General features: G+C 45.4%; 1 protein-coding gene across 1 annotated transcript in view; it reads right to left on the bottom strand.

Annotated features, from left to right (window-relative positions):
• Nr1d2 (nuclear receptor subfamily 1 group D member 2) overlaps window positions 1–12,185 on the bottom strand; it is a 33,954-nt gene extending 21,769 nt beyond the window's left edge. The window contains exons 1-2 of the mRNA XM_090322243.1: window positions 11,936–12,185; window positions 2,022–2,285 (exon numbers count right to left, since the gene is read on the bottom strand). Of these exons, the coding sequence (XP_090178369.1) occupies window positions 2,022–2,285; window positions 11,936–11,951 (280 nt within the window). The 5' untranslated portion in view covers window positions 11,952–12,185. The remainder of the gene's footprint in view (window positions 1–2,021; window positions 2,286–11,935) is intronic.
• Between the last annotated feature and the right edge of the window lie 1,788 nt (window positions 12,186–13,973).

Here is a 13,973-nt window from a genome sequence, read left to right as displayed (position 1 = left end):
CATGCACGAAGACCTGGGTTCAATCCCTCGGTACCCCACATACATAGCAAAAAGCCGGAAGTGGTGCTGAGGCTCAAGTGGTAGAGCTCTAGCCTTGAGAAAGTCCAAGGACAGTGCTCAGGCCCTGAGCTCAAGCCCAGGACTGGCAAAAAAAAAAAAAAAAAAAAAAAAAAAAATCCTAGACCCGGGTGCAGTAGCTCACTCCTATAACCCCTGCCATTAATCACGTACATAAGTGTGTGTACGTGACTGCGATCAGTCCAGGGTGCCTGGCCCCACCCACCTGGAGCAAGTGGGGAGTGTCTCAGGACACCATTGGCTGACGGTCGTCCCTATTTGATGACGTGGCAGCAACCACTCGATCGGTATTTAGCGGGTACATTTGTGAAATAAAGACTAGACGCGTTGATCTTTGGGTCTGTGTCATTAAGTATGGGCTCCGCCGCCATCTTACGCCCGCCACGTGGGTGTCCGAGAGGGACCCCCCCACATAGAGGCTGAGATCTAAGGATCACTATTCAAAAGCCAGCCTGGGCAAGAAAGTCCGTGAGACTCTTCTCTCCAATTAGCCACCAAAAACCAGGAGTGGCTCTGTGGCTCAAGGGGTAGGGTGGTATCCTTGAGCTGAAGAGTTCAGGGACAGCACCAAAACCCAGAGTTCAAGCCCGACGACCGATCCAAAAAAAAAAAAAAATCCTAGACCAAACCATATTAAGGAGGTAAGCCAAGCTCAGAGACAAACAGTACATGTTTCCTCTCATATGTGGACACTAGATCTAAAATACACCATGAGACTAGATCTAAACTACATCTAAAATACACCATGAGACTACAGGAGGATACTCTTGGGAGAGGATTACAAAGGCGTAACATCTCTGAACATTTAAAATACTATTTATAAAATGAGTTCCAGGAAATACAAACATGGGTTTTTATGTTGGTGTTTTTTTTTTTTTCAATATTGTTGTTTTGCTTTTGGGATGTTTTCTTGTTTGCTGTTTCACTTGTTCTTTTTTCAGTCTTTTGGGGGGCAAATGGGATGTGAAAATGCAGGCATGGTACTCAGAGGACACTATGTATAAACTGAACTATGCACATTGTGGGCAAGGACAGGAAGGAGAAACTGGGGGTGGGGGGGTAAGCAAAGAAGACATAACATTGTCCCTCAAGAAATATATTCATTACCTGACTTATGAAACAGTAAACCCTCTGTATAATACCTTAATAGTAACAATAAAATTATATGTTTAAAAATGCTATATGAAATAAACTTTTGTGTTAAATGCAGCTTATAGGAACTTTCTCTCTTTATAGGACCTTTTTCTCTTTTTCTTTATGCCTTTAAATGTACACTGAAATTGCTTTACACCTGATGTACAAACAAACTAAGAACAGCCTCCTGGATAAAAATTAAGCATAGAGAATTCATCAACAAAAGATGTAAAAAGGGCTGGGGATATGCTCAGAGCACTTGCCTAATATATATACAGTACTTGCTTACTACATACATGAGGTACAGGGTTCAATCTCTAGCACCAAAAGAAAGAAAAGATTGAGAGATGTCGCCACAGGCAGAGTTGCACTTTCTTAGTTTCCCAACAGAAGCCACACAAGTCTCTTCCTTGACCATTCTTCTTCCAGTCCTGGTTACTTCCACACTTACTCAGAGTCCAAACCCTACCACTAACTGGTTATCCAATCCTGCTTTATTTCCTTATCCCAAATGTTCCCAATGCCAGTTTCATTAATATGAAGCCCTTGACTTGGTACATCAGGAGTTGAGAAGGTGACTTTGTGAAAGAAAAAACATTGTCAAGCAGAGTGCACAACCACATGACAGCCCCTATATTGAAACTCGTAAAGCTATCATTGATTTATTCTCTAACTACAGAAAAACGTAACTACCCAGAAGGGAGCGAAAATTATTCCCAGAAATATAACGGGGCCCAAATGGAAAGCTAAGAAAATAAACACCACCTACAATGAATGGCAGTGACCTTTAACACACTAAATTAACTTACTTGTCACACCACTGTGATTCTTAGTCATCCCAGGAGCACTGGACTTGCTTGTTTTCATAGAACAATCTATTCGATCATTCTTCAGAATGCCTTCAATGCTGGAGAGATCAACATTCTTGGGATTACCATTGGCATCAGAATTGGAGCTATTTGGAGAAGATGGAACAGAAGAAGAGGACTGGAAACTATTCTCAGAACCTTCACTATGGCATGAGGCAGGACTGGAGGCTGAGCTGGAGGAGCTGATATAGGCAATCACACCTCCTACAGAGAAGAAAATGAGACTATTACATACAAAAAGAATATGTTTTTTTTTATTTCTACAAATCTGAACACACTACTAAACTGTTAGTAAAGCCACTAACTTTAGAAACAAGTACAGATACTAAACTCTGCTCACAGCAAAAGTAAAAATGTACCTTGAATGCATGTTAACTCCCACCAATTTCAAAAGTGGCTTGAAATTAGTGGGAGTTAATAAGCATTCATTAACATGGTGGGGGTTAATTCATTAACATGATTGGTTATTCTGAACACATGCAGACCAAAACCAAAAGCTTTCCGTTTTCTAATCTTTTTCTAAAAAGCAAAATGTCCAAATAACCTCAGCAAGCAAACTGTTCTGGTCCAAATCTTTGCCTCCGCCATTTTCCCTTCATATGAGACAATCACAACAATGAGTTCATCATTTGCCTCCTCAGCACTTGGCTGAAACACAAATTAATTGAGAACAGATGGAACACTTGGAGCTCCAGAAAAAAAAATCTTGTAGTTAAAGCAGTGTACCTCACAAATCTGCTGCTCCCAAACCTTGCCATTCTGCCACAGCCAAAAGATATCTGTAACTGTCCACTAATACCTGATCCACCACCCCCTCCTTCTACCCTACACTGTCACTGCACCTACAGACACACATGGCTCTAAACACATCTTAAAAGATCCACACACCCCATTTCTTCTTACTGGGCATGTTAAAAGAGACTGGAGTAGGGCACGGGGTGACTCACACTTGTAATCCTACCTATTTAGGAAGCTGAGATATGAGGATCAAGATTTAAGGTTATGGGGCCAGGAGTTTGGCCTAGTGGTTAAAGTGCTTGCCTAGCATGCATGAAGACCCGGGTTCGATTCCTCGGTACCACATACATAGAAAAAAGCCGGAAGTGGTGCTGAGGCTCAAGTGGTAGAGCTCTAGCCTTGAGAAAAGTCCAAGGACAGTGCTCAGGCCCTGAGCCGAAGCCCAGGACTGGCAAAAAAAAAAAAAAAAAAACAAAAAAAGATTTAAGGTTATCCTGAGCAGAAAAGTCCTTGACATCTTATCTCCAATTAACCATCAAAAAAGCCAGAAGGTTGGCTCAAGTGTTAGAGCACCAGCCTTGAGCAGAAAAAAAGTTCAAAGACAGTTCCCAGGATCTGAAATCAAGGGCCAAGACCGGAGAGAGAGTGAGAATGAGATAAATAGAGAGAGAGAAAGACAGAAAAGAACATGCCATGAGAGCACACAAGTTAGGCTGAAACTAACCTTCTTCCTAAAACTATTCTCAAATCTTAATTCCCAAGTTCACCAATAATCCTCTGGAAACTGACCTAGACTTCTTAACAGCTATAAGCCTCCCAGGTTAAGAAAAAGCATCTAAACTTATTCTCAGGAATAATTTTAAACTACTTCCCTCAATGCAATACCATGTTACGTAACCTCAAGACCAAATATATCACTATCTCAAATCCCACACCAAATACATAAATCTATCCTCTGCCTATGTCCACTTCTTCCCTTCAGCATGAACACATACTTACTGGCTTTTCCAGTATATGCAGGGATTGATTATATATCTCATATCACGGTACTGAAATCTTAAACCTACGGCAATGTGGTTCAACCAACCAATCTCCAAGGGAAAGTGGACCCTGGACCAGGAGAATCATGCCTCCTGGAAATCTGTAAGAAATAGCAATTCTCAGAGCTCCTCTAGATCCTTTCCATTATAATCTTCCTGAGTCTTTCTGGAAATTCTGACACACACTAGATTGAGGAACACTGCCACAAATCAACTACTGCATGTGTAGGGAAGTACCCAGGGTCAGTGCTCATATACCCCAACTTTTCTAAACCAGCAAGTCCCCAGAAATCAAAGCACTAGGAGAAAAAACTCCCAAATTCTGACTTTATCACCAAGAGAAATTATGCAAAATACCTGTTACCAAAAGTACCCAATATTTTAAAACATGCTTCCAAGGCTCTGCCTAGTATAGAGAAGATACTATCAGAAGAAAACCCTTTTAAACAGACTCTTTTGTATGCTAGTTTAAAAAGAGCTGAAATCAGTGAACTTAAATACAAATCGGTACATAGGATGATGGAATTCACTTATAAGTCCAGTACTCAAGACTGAGGAAGGGGGAATGGAGATTTTTAAGACTAGTCAGGGCTACCTAGCAAGTCTGTTACCAAAAAGAAGGCCTACTCTGAAAGCCTATCATTTTTAGTGGTCTAAGTAATGTGTTTGCTGAGCACCTGTGGCACATATCTGTAATCCTAGCTACTCAGGAGGCTGAGATCTGAGGATTGTGAAGCCAGCTCTGGCTGGAACGTCCATGAGACTACCAAGAAAACACTGGAAGTGGTGCTGTAGCTCAAGTGATAGAGCACTACCCTTGCACATCCAGGCCCTGAGTTCAAGCAACAACAACAACAAAAAAAAAAGGTAGTGAATCATTTGTCTTTACAATGCTTAATGAGATAAGGCTTGCCCTAGAAATTTCAGCTATTAGCAAGCTACTCCTTTCTTATATGTGTATCCACTCAGTATATAAATATGAAGAAAACATTATTCTCAATCCTCGATAAAGTCCTAAAGTAATATTTCATAGCTATTTGTCTTTTCTAAATTAGTGCCTCATGTACTAAATTCACACCTAACATATTTCAGGAGGATAAAAAATGATAAAAGCGGGTAGGCTTTTTCTAAGGCCAATATTCTGAGGCCATTATATGCACAAGGTCTTCTGACTACTGACTACCTCTACTTAGATAAACTTTTAGCCCTATGTATAGTGCTACATACCTGTCATCACAGCACTTGAGAAAGAGGTAGAGAATAGGAAGGGGCTCAAAAATAAAAGGAGAAAGGAGAGGAAGAGGAGAGAAATAAACATAAAGATCTGACAGGCAGCAGTGGTTCATGCTTGAATTCCCAGCTACCTAGAAGGCTAAGAATGGGAAGATCATGGTTTGAGGCCAGCTCAGGCAGAGAAGTCACAAAATCCCCTTCTCAACACATAACAGAGCACCATGTTGCACATCTATTCTTCCAAGCTACATGAGAACTCAGATTGGAAGGATCATGGATGGTACCAGCCTGAGTAGAAAAGTCCAAAAGATGTGTCTCTGTGGAAGAAAAGCTGGAAGCCATAACATGTAACTGTGATATGAAACCTATGACAGGTAAAGCAAAGCTCAGAAACCAGCCTGGTAGGAAACAAGAACCCATCGTCAAGTAACCAGTAAAAACAGAGCTGGACAAGTGACAGAGCACCAGCCTTGAGCAAAGTGTCCAAGGACAGTCCCCAGGCCCTGAGTCCAAGCCCCTAGTCTGGCCAAAAAAAATAAAAATATAGAGCTGGAGATATGGCTCCCCAGAACTGTGCCAATCTAACAAGTACAAGACACTGGGTTCAAATCACAAGTACCACCCCCCCACCCAAAAAAAAAAAATCACAGCTATCCAGATTGCTTAAGAACTGTTTTAAAACATTAGCTATATAATGGGAAGCACTGTAATTAATTACCAAAAAAATTAATTGAAACAGTTCCAATCAAACCTAAGAAAAATTACTAGGTTACCAATTCAAATCAGATCTGATTCATCTTCAGGAAGTACAAACACACACAGAATCAAAGATGACTCCCCTGGAAGCAGATACCTTCTCCTAGCAAACCTTCAACACTAGGTAAGCTGTCTTTAGCATCTATCCTTACCACCAAAAAAACTGCCAGCACAATGGCTAGCAATCCAAGGAGTGAAGTTGTACTTTCCTAGAACCTAAGGAGTTCATCCCGTGGCCCTTCCACCCAATTAAGACAAAGATGTAAAACTACAGGTCACCATTCACCTATTGGGTGCCAACCACAAAATGATACAACTTCATGTCACGCTTCATCCTCATAAGGATCCTGTGAATTGGTTAGTTTCTACTGACCCATTTTGTAGATGAGCTGAGAGCTTAAAAGGTTAATGTACCTAAGGAGCAGGGCCAAAGCTGAGAATTGTGGCTGTCCAAGCCAGAGTACAAACTCACTTTGTATATGTGTGAGTGGAGGGGTTGAGGGGATGTGCACCAGTGCTGAAGCTTGAACTCAGGACCTTGGGCTCTCAGCTTTTTCACTCAAGCCTCCTAAGCCTAGGGCTCTACCACTTGAGCTGCACCTCCAGTCCTGGCATTTTGCTGATTAAGTGAAGTAAGAGTATCTCAGATTTGTCTTTCCCAGACTAGCTTTTGACTATGATCCTTAGATCTTAGCCTCTTGAGTAGCTAGCCTCATAGGCATGTGCCACCAATGGCCAGCTAGACTGTCACTTCTTAATAAGAAAACCTGAGCAAGCAAGCCACTTTTTGTCTCTAATCCTGAGTCACTTTCTATAAAATGGGAATATCTTGCAGTTAGTACAAGACTGAAAAGAAATTAAAGGGCTTTCTGCAGTTTTTGATGATAAAGCAAGAAAGGTAAAAATCCCCAAACCAGCAGGTTCCAACACCTCCAGAAACACAGATTGCACTTCTTAGAGGCCTGGAGCTAAAATTAGCTAAGGCAGAGTCCTCTCTATTTTTAGTTCAAAGGGACTGTGGAGCAGGGCCAGTTCCCAGGCTAGGGCTTACCCAGTGGTCAACTTCAGACAAGGCAGAAGTCAACATGCACTTACTGCTGGAGAGCACTAGTTCTGCAAACCTGGAGCGGGGAGGGGGAGGGGGAAGAGAGAGGCTGCCCCTGTTACAGGCTTGCTCAAACTCCTGGAAAAGACATTTGACGTCAACTTATGACTATACTTTCTTGCCTAGTGATTCAAAACAAAATACTCTATCACAGGTTTCATTTTCTCATCTGACAGGATTATGGATAATGCCTCTTCACCTATGATAAGCTAGACCTAAAAGCATTACATTTCCAATGATGTCCTGGGCAACAGGGCTCACAGACTAGCGTGATCCCCTCTCTAAAAGGTCTACATTTATGTGAGTAGTATTTCACAGAAAGACTGAAATGCTGAGGATCACATGGAGGGCAGAGATCAAGAGGGGCAAACACAGAGAAGGTGACAAGACCAAAGTAATTTTAAAGAATGCATAAATCATTGCATGTTGTATCATGTAGGAAATTGTTTTTTGAAATGAAATGGCAAAACATGAGGTCTTGGCCAGGAACCTGTGGCTCATGCTTGTAATCCTAGCTACTTCGGAGGCTGAGATCTGAGGAGCAGTTCAAAGTCAGCATGAGATTCTTCTTTTCAATTACTAACTAGAAAATCAGAAGCAGAGCTGTGGCTGAAAGTGGTAAAGCTCTAGCCTTGAGCACAAAGAGCTTAGGAACAGAACCAAGGCCCTGAGTTCTAGCACTCCCCCTACCCCCCCACAAAAGAAAATGAGGGGGCCGGGAGTTTGGCCTAGTGGTTAAAGTGTTTGCCTAGCATGCATGAAGACCCGGGTTCGATTCCTCGGTACCACATACATAGAAAAAAGCCGGAAGTGGTGCTGAGGCTCAAGTGGTAGAGCTCTAGCCTTGAGAAAGTCCAAGGACAGTGCTCAGGCCCTGAGCTCAAGCCCAGGACTGGCAAAAAAAAAAAAAAAAAAAGAAAATGAGGTCTTAATTTATAAATGTTTCTGTTTCCCTGTACATTGCTAGAAAGTCAAGGTATAATCTTACATCTAGAAATAAACCAGCTCAACTAGCAAAAAAGAGGGGGGAGTTAGGGGGAGGGAGGGGAGGGGAGAGAGGAGGAGGAGGGAGAAGAAGAGAGAGAAGGAGAGAGGAAATGATAGAAACAGAGAGAGAAAATGAGACAGATTAAGTGCTGGGGTTTGGAGGCCCTTCACCCACCCTTTTCCACCAGCTTTTTAAGATGGTGTCATCAGGAGGGCCTAACTATGCATACACTTTTCTCCTCCCACATGTTTTACTAGCACCAATCACTTGTGCAAGGGGGTTCCATTTTGGCATATGCATCCAGTGTACCTAGATCAAACTTACTCATTACACTCTTTCATTTCCTCTGCCCCCTTTCTAAGTCAATTTCTTTTTTTCTTTTTTGCCAGACCTGGGCTTGAGCTCAAGGACTGGGCACTGTCCTTGGACTTTCTCAAGACTAGAGCTCTACCACTTGAGTCTCAGCAGCATTTCAGGCTTTTCTTCTATGTATGTGGTACTTAGGAATCGAGTCTGGGTCTTCGTGCATGCTAGGCAAGCACTCTACCATTAGGCCAAACTCCCGGCCCTCTAAGTCCACTTCAACAAGCTTCACTGTTCCATATTTTTCCTTCTTTTTCTTTATAAAGTTTAAGCAAGCATTTCAGTATACGAAAATAAAGCAGGGAGAGAGGAAGAGCACTTGTTTCACGTCCAAGAAAATGGGATAGAGGACTCCCATTGTTCCATTTTCACACAAAGTATTTCTGCGCATTCACTTTCAAATGTTTTGTAGGCTAACATCTTTTACATAATAGTGGTTCAGTTTAGGTTCTCCAAGAGAACTTTTGTGGTTTCAAATTCTTACTCCTACCACTTGAGGGGGGAGGAGGGTTGTGACTTAAGCTAGCTCTTCATCTTTTATGATGTCAACAGCAGCACATTCACAAAATTAATGTGCCTGCCACATTTATGGGTATACAAAGTAATTGCTCGATTGACAATGTGATTGTTGTTCTGCCATCTTTATATGGGAAGACTTCAATCACAATAGCTCAAACAAAACACCCCTATTGTGTCTGCTTTCCTTCGTTTTTAATGTGTCATATAAGCCTAGTGGCTGTAGCTTACCTCCACATTGCCCTTAACTAATCAAGCAGTTTCCTACTGCCCTTTTGACTCTTCACATTATTTTGCTATTTCTAGAACTGAAGATTTCTCTGCCCTTATCCTTCCGGCTCTCTCCTCTAAGTTTGGCAAAAACACAATACAAATCTATAGACCTAAAAATGGACTGTGCAGGAATACTTTCCTTAATTTCAAAATTGTTCACAGATTGTGCAATCAATGATCTTTAGGGAATTTGTTATATGCTACCAAAAGCCTTCTGTGACATAAATGTAGGCAGTTTCTCATCTGTGTTAGTCATGGTAAAGAGTAGACATTGTGTCATGAATCATAGGAGATTAAAATGAAGTTATCCCTGGCCAATGTGTGTCAAGTGATACCAAAGCTAGAGGAAAGTGTCCTGGTCAATATGTATAACTCCTAAGAAAGCTAAAGGAAATTCTTATCAAAGCATCCTCTGAGGGCTGGGATTGTGGCTTAGTAGTCAAGTGCTTGCCTAGCATGCAGGAAACCCTGGAATCAATTCCATGTAACCAGAAAAAGCTTGAAGTGGCACTGTGACTCAAGTGATTGAGAGCTAGCTTTGAACAAAAAAAGCTCAAGGACAGAGCCCAGGCCCCGAGTTCAAGTCCTAGGACTGGCAAAAAAAAAGGTACATCCTAGATGGTGAAAATAATTTAATAGGTGATAGCACAAACTTGGGGTTAAAAATGAACGTGATAAAATTCAAGGGGATACATCTAGCTAATCCTAGCTACTCTGAAGCCTGAGATTTAAGGAGCAGAGCCATTAACAGACAAATACAAAAGACATTTATCTCCAATTAGCCAGAAAAAAAAACCAACACAGAAATTGAAGTCCTGCATTCAAGCACCAGTACTGGCACATAAAAAATTAATAATAAAACAAAAACATTCAAGGGCCAGGAGTTTGCCCTAGTGGTAGAGTGCTTGCCTAGCATGCACGAAGACCTGGGTCCAATTCCTCAGTAGAACATACATAGAAAAAAGCCGGCAGTGGTGCTGAGGCTCAAGTGGTAGAGTTCTAGCCTTGAGAAAATCCAAGGACATTGCTCAGGCCCTGAGGTCACGCCCAGGACTGGCAAAAAAAAAAAAAAAAAAAAAAAAAAGAAAAGAAAAACATTCAAAAATCATAATAGTAAATTCCTACACTTCAAGTCAAGCAATTATTTGTACAACAGATACAATGTGGATTCAAAATACTTCACATGAAAAAGTCCTACCTAACTACAAGTTTACTATGAGTCAGCAAAGGAACACGCCAGCGTTTAACTAAATAAATAGTAAGTTTGCCAGATAGTTCATTTGCAGCAGGGTCCAAAACAAAGAGGGCAACTTGGAACATGGTAGCTGCCCAGTCACTTCCTCAATAGACTATTCACTTCTGCACATTGCATCCCGAAGAGAAAAACACAGATGGGGAGTGATGTGAGCTGGAACCAATGGTTAGAACTGCAAGTTGAACTGAAAAGGATGGGGGAAGGAGTTATCAAGTCACCCAGAGGGATAATTCCTAGCCTCCAAAGTCAAGATTTACAGGGTCAAACCAGAAGAAAACCCACCAGAACCAAGACACATCTGAAGTTTCAAACCATGCCAAAGGCCAGATTAGAAGAGTATAAAGTGAAAGGCTGCTAACTACTATGAGTTGCTACATGTTTTTAAATACCTTCAAATGCTCCTACTTAGGCCCATAGAGAACAATCAGAAAACTTGATTTTTCACCATCAATGGAAGAGTCACAACACAGTTGTTATCAGGATACGATTTTGAGAGGTGTACAACACTTGATTAAAAAAAAGAAACTGGCTGTGTGACCTCATTCCCTTCAGGTAAAGGCCATTGTGTTAGGGGACAAGAACAGTATGATTACTATGACACAGTCGCAGGAATTGTAGTAAGAGAAAGAGTTAGACATTTACGATAGATTCCGGGTCAGAGAGTCTTCAATGTAAATTAAAGTCTGGGAGTCACCTACGATCACGTAACCAGATACAGGGTGACCCGGCTTAGAGAAAAATCCCCGCCCCAGGGAACCTAGGTTTTATTTTTGTGTAACAACGAGGCGGCATCCTATCTGTGGTCGCTGCTGTCCAGTCTCGCCCTAGCCCTGGTCCTATCAGGTCTCCTGGCGGGGGGAGGGGAACCCCCCACGGTGTCTTCCTGGAGTCATCTCCAGCTTCCTCCAGATATCCGCATCGCGGCGTTGCGCCTCTGCCCGCAGGATCGGCCAAGTGTGGGCTGCGACAGCCTAGGCGCCCGGGTCACCGCGAGTCTATGCGGGGGGGCGGCCCCGCGCACTGCGGCGCGGGGATCCGCCGCGGGATCCTGGCGCGCACGCGCCCTGGCCTCCGCAATGTGCAAGCCCGCGGGGGAGGAGGGAATCGCGGCTACGTCACAGCCCGGAGGGCCCCCCGAGGGGGCGGGGCTTCCCCGGTCTGCGGCGCTCCCTGCCGGCGCGCGCAGCCGCCCCCACGTGTCCCTGCGGCCCCGGGGAATGTGGGTCACCGAGCCGAGCGGCCTCACGTGTCCCCGCCCGCCGCCACCGCCTCGGCGCCCATTATGTAATGCCGCGTCACGCGCCCGCCCAGCCAACCGGAGCCCGCGCGCCGCGGAACGTAAACACAGCGCGCACGTGGCTCGCGCGGCCGGGCCATGTGAGGGGGGGGCCGGGCCGGCCGCCGCCAGGGCCGCGCTGCCGCCTCGCGGGGCAGCCCGGGGGGCGACGGGCGGCCCACCTGGGTCGGAATCGCGGCGCGCGGAGCCCACCCCGCCGGCCCCGCAGGCGGCCCCCGCGCCGCCCTCCGCCCCTCCGGCCGCCCCCCCCCCCCGCGCCGCTGTCCCCGCCGCCGCCGCCCGGCGCTTACCCGCATTCACCTCCATGGTGCCCTCGAGACGGGGACTGAGGCCGCCCGCTCCCCGCAGACGGGCAGCGCCGCCGCCCCCTCAGCGCCGCGCCGCCCCGGGCCGCCGGCAGCGGTGGTCGCCGACCCCCCTCATGGGTGGGGCGGGCGGGCGCCCGGGACCCAGGCCCCGAAGCGGAGGGCGGGTGCCGCCCCGGCGAGCGGGCGGAGAGCGGCGCTCCTCGCGGGATCCCTAACAACAAAAGCAGCGGCGCGGCGGCTTCCTGCAGCCAGCACACCGCGGCGGCGAAGGCGGCTGACGGGGAGGGCAGCGACGGCCACGTGACCCGCGCACACCCCCTCCCTCCCTCTGCCCGCCCTTCCCGCCCCCCTTCTCTCCCCTTCCCCCCCTTTCCCGCGGCTGGCCGCTGCGGCGACTCCGCCCCTCCCTCCTCGCTGCGCTGGCCCTCCGCCCCGCCTCGCCTGAGGCCCCGCCCACGGCCCCGCCCCTCGCTGGCTCCGGCCCTGCCCACCGCCGCCTCTTAGGGCCTCGTCCTGCCCCGCCTTCTGGCTGACCTTCCCGCCTAAGGCCCTGGTTCTGTCCCGCCCTGCTCTGCCCGGTGTCGCCACGACCACCACCCGAGTCACCTCAGCGATTGACAGGTCCACCCCGAGGCGCCGAGCCCGGACCTCCTCCCGACTGACCTCTCCCAACTCTGGTCTCTCCATCTCTTTGGGTTTGTTTGTTTGTTTTCTCCTCTCTTTCCGCCTCTAATCTCATACCTGTGTTTTGATGATTTCCAAATTTATATTCCAAAGGGAGACCTCTCTCAACTCTGTCGATTCCCGCATCCAGCCGCTGGCCTGATGATACAGCCTGGCGTCTCAATTTATCCGCGTGTGTTGGCGCCGAGCTGGCGCTGCAGGTTTGTGCAGCTCACCTGGTATGTAAATTTCAGATCAAAAGCAAATCGGAGAGTAAACCCGTGGCTCCGGTGAATTCAGGGGCAAGTGTTTTGAGGACGACAACTCAAATGCACTCCAAAAAGTAGGGTGGGCATGAATTGATGCATAAATAGATGCAAACTTTAGATGGTGGATACGTGGAAGTTCACTGTAAAATTATTCCAGTTTACTTTGAATTTTTTTCAGTATAGAATGGGGAATGTGCCACACAGAAGACGTGTATTTACACGTGCAGTACTTTCCTTCCCCATGCCACCCACATCTGCGAATGGATACACAAGTTCCTTCACCATTATCAGCCCTTACTATTTTGGTGATTCCATCTGTTCTGGAAACAAGCAAATGTTAGGTTTCTAACTTCTCTCGCATTGCCTTTTATGCTCCAATCCATTAACAAATCTAAACTATTCTACCTTCAAAATGTCTCCAACTATGGGTAGATATCAGAGTTTTGCCTTTACCCTCTGACAGCCAATGAGCATCGCCTCTTGTAAAGGAACTAGTTTCCTAATAAAAACCTGTTCCTTGGGTCTTTTCTCCCCCAGACCATGCTATTTTAAAAATGTAAATGAATTCTTATTATTCTGCTTAAAACCTTCTAGCGGCTTCCTAGGACACATTGAAAATGTCCATTCCCTTCCTCTAATTGGGCACGACTCCAGGCTTTGCTAATCTTACCCTCCTCTAAGCAGTCTCTAAGCATCTCTAAACTCAGTACCCACATCCTGCAGCCTACAGTATGATTAGGCCCCCTTGCATCTCAGTTTAAGGTCTAGACAGGTATGGTATACGAATAGGTCAGAACTCACCGAACATGTACTGAAGATTTGTGTATTTTTATCTTATATGTAAATTTTAGATCCAAAGGAAAGTCCTCTTTCCTTCCCACAAACATGTGATGCTAATTCAAGAGTTTCCCAGACCATACTTCATAGTTTGTAGCTTGATCTTCCATTTTCTGTATCAACCCCACAGTCTCTGTCTGCACAAGTCTGGAAGGAAGTTAAAAAGTCATAGCAATGGGTAGCACTCTGATACTAGCTATATGACCCTCTGAGAAGGCAAAACTGGTGACAGAAAAAAGATCACTGGTTGC

This window comes from Megascapheus bottae, chromosome 2, assembly GCF_031878675.1.
Source record: "Megascapheus bottae isolate mThoBot1 chromosome 2, mThoBot2.hap1, whole genome shotgun sequence".
In the NCBI taxonomy this organism is placed as follows: Eukaryota; Metazoa; Chordata; class Mammalia; order Rodentia; family Geomyidae; genus Megascapheus; species Megascapheus bottae.
Note: the sequence above shows the minus strand (reverse complement) of the source record. Positions and strands in the feature narration are given on the sequence as shown.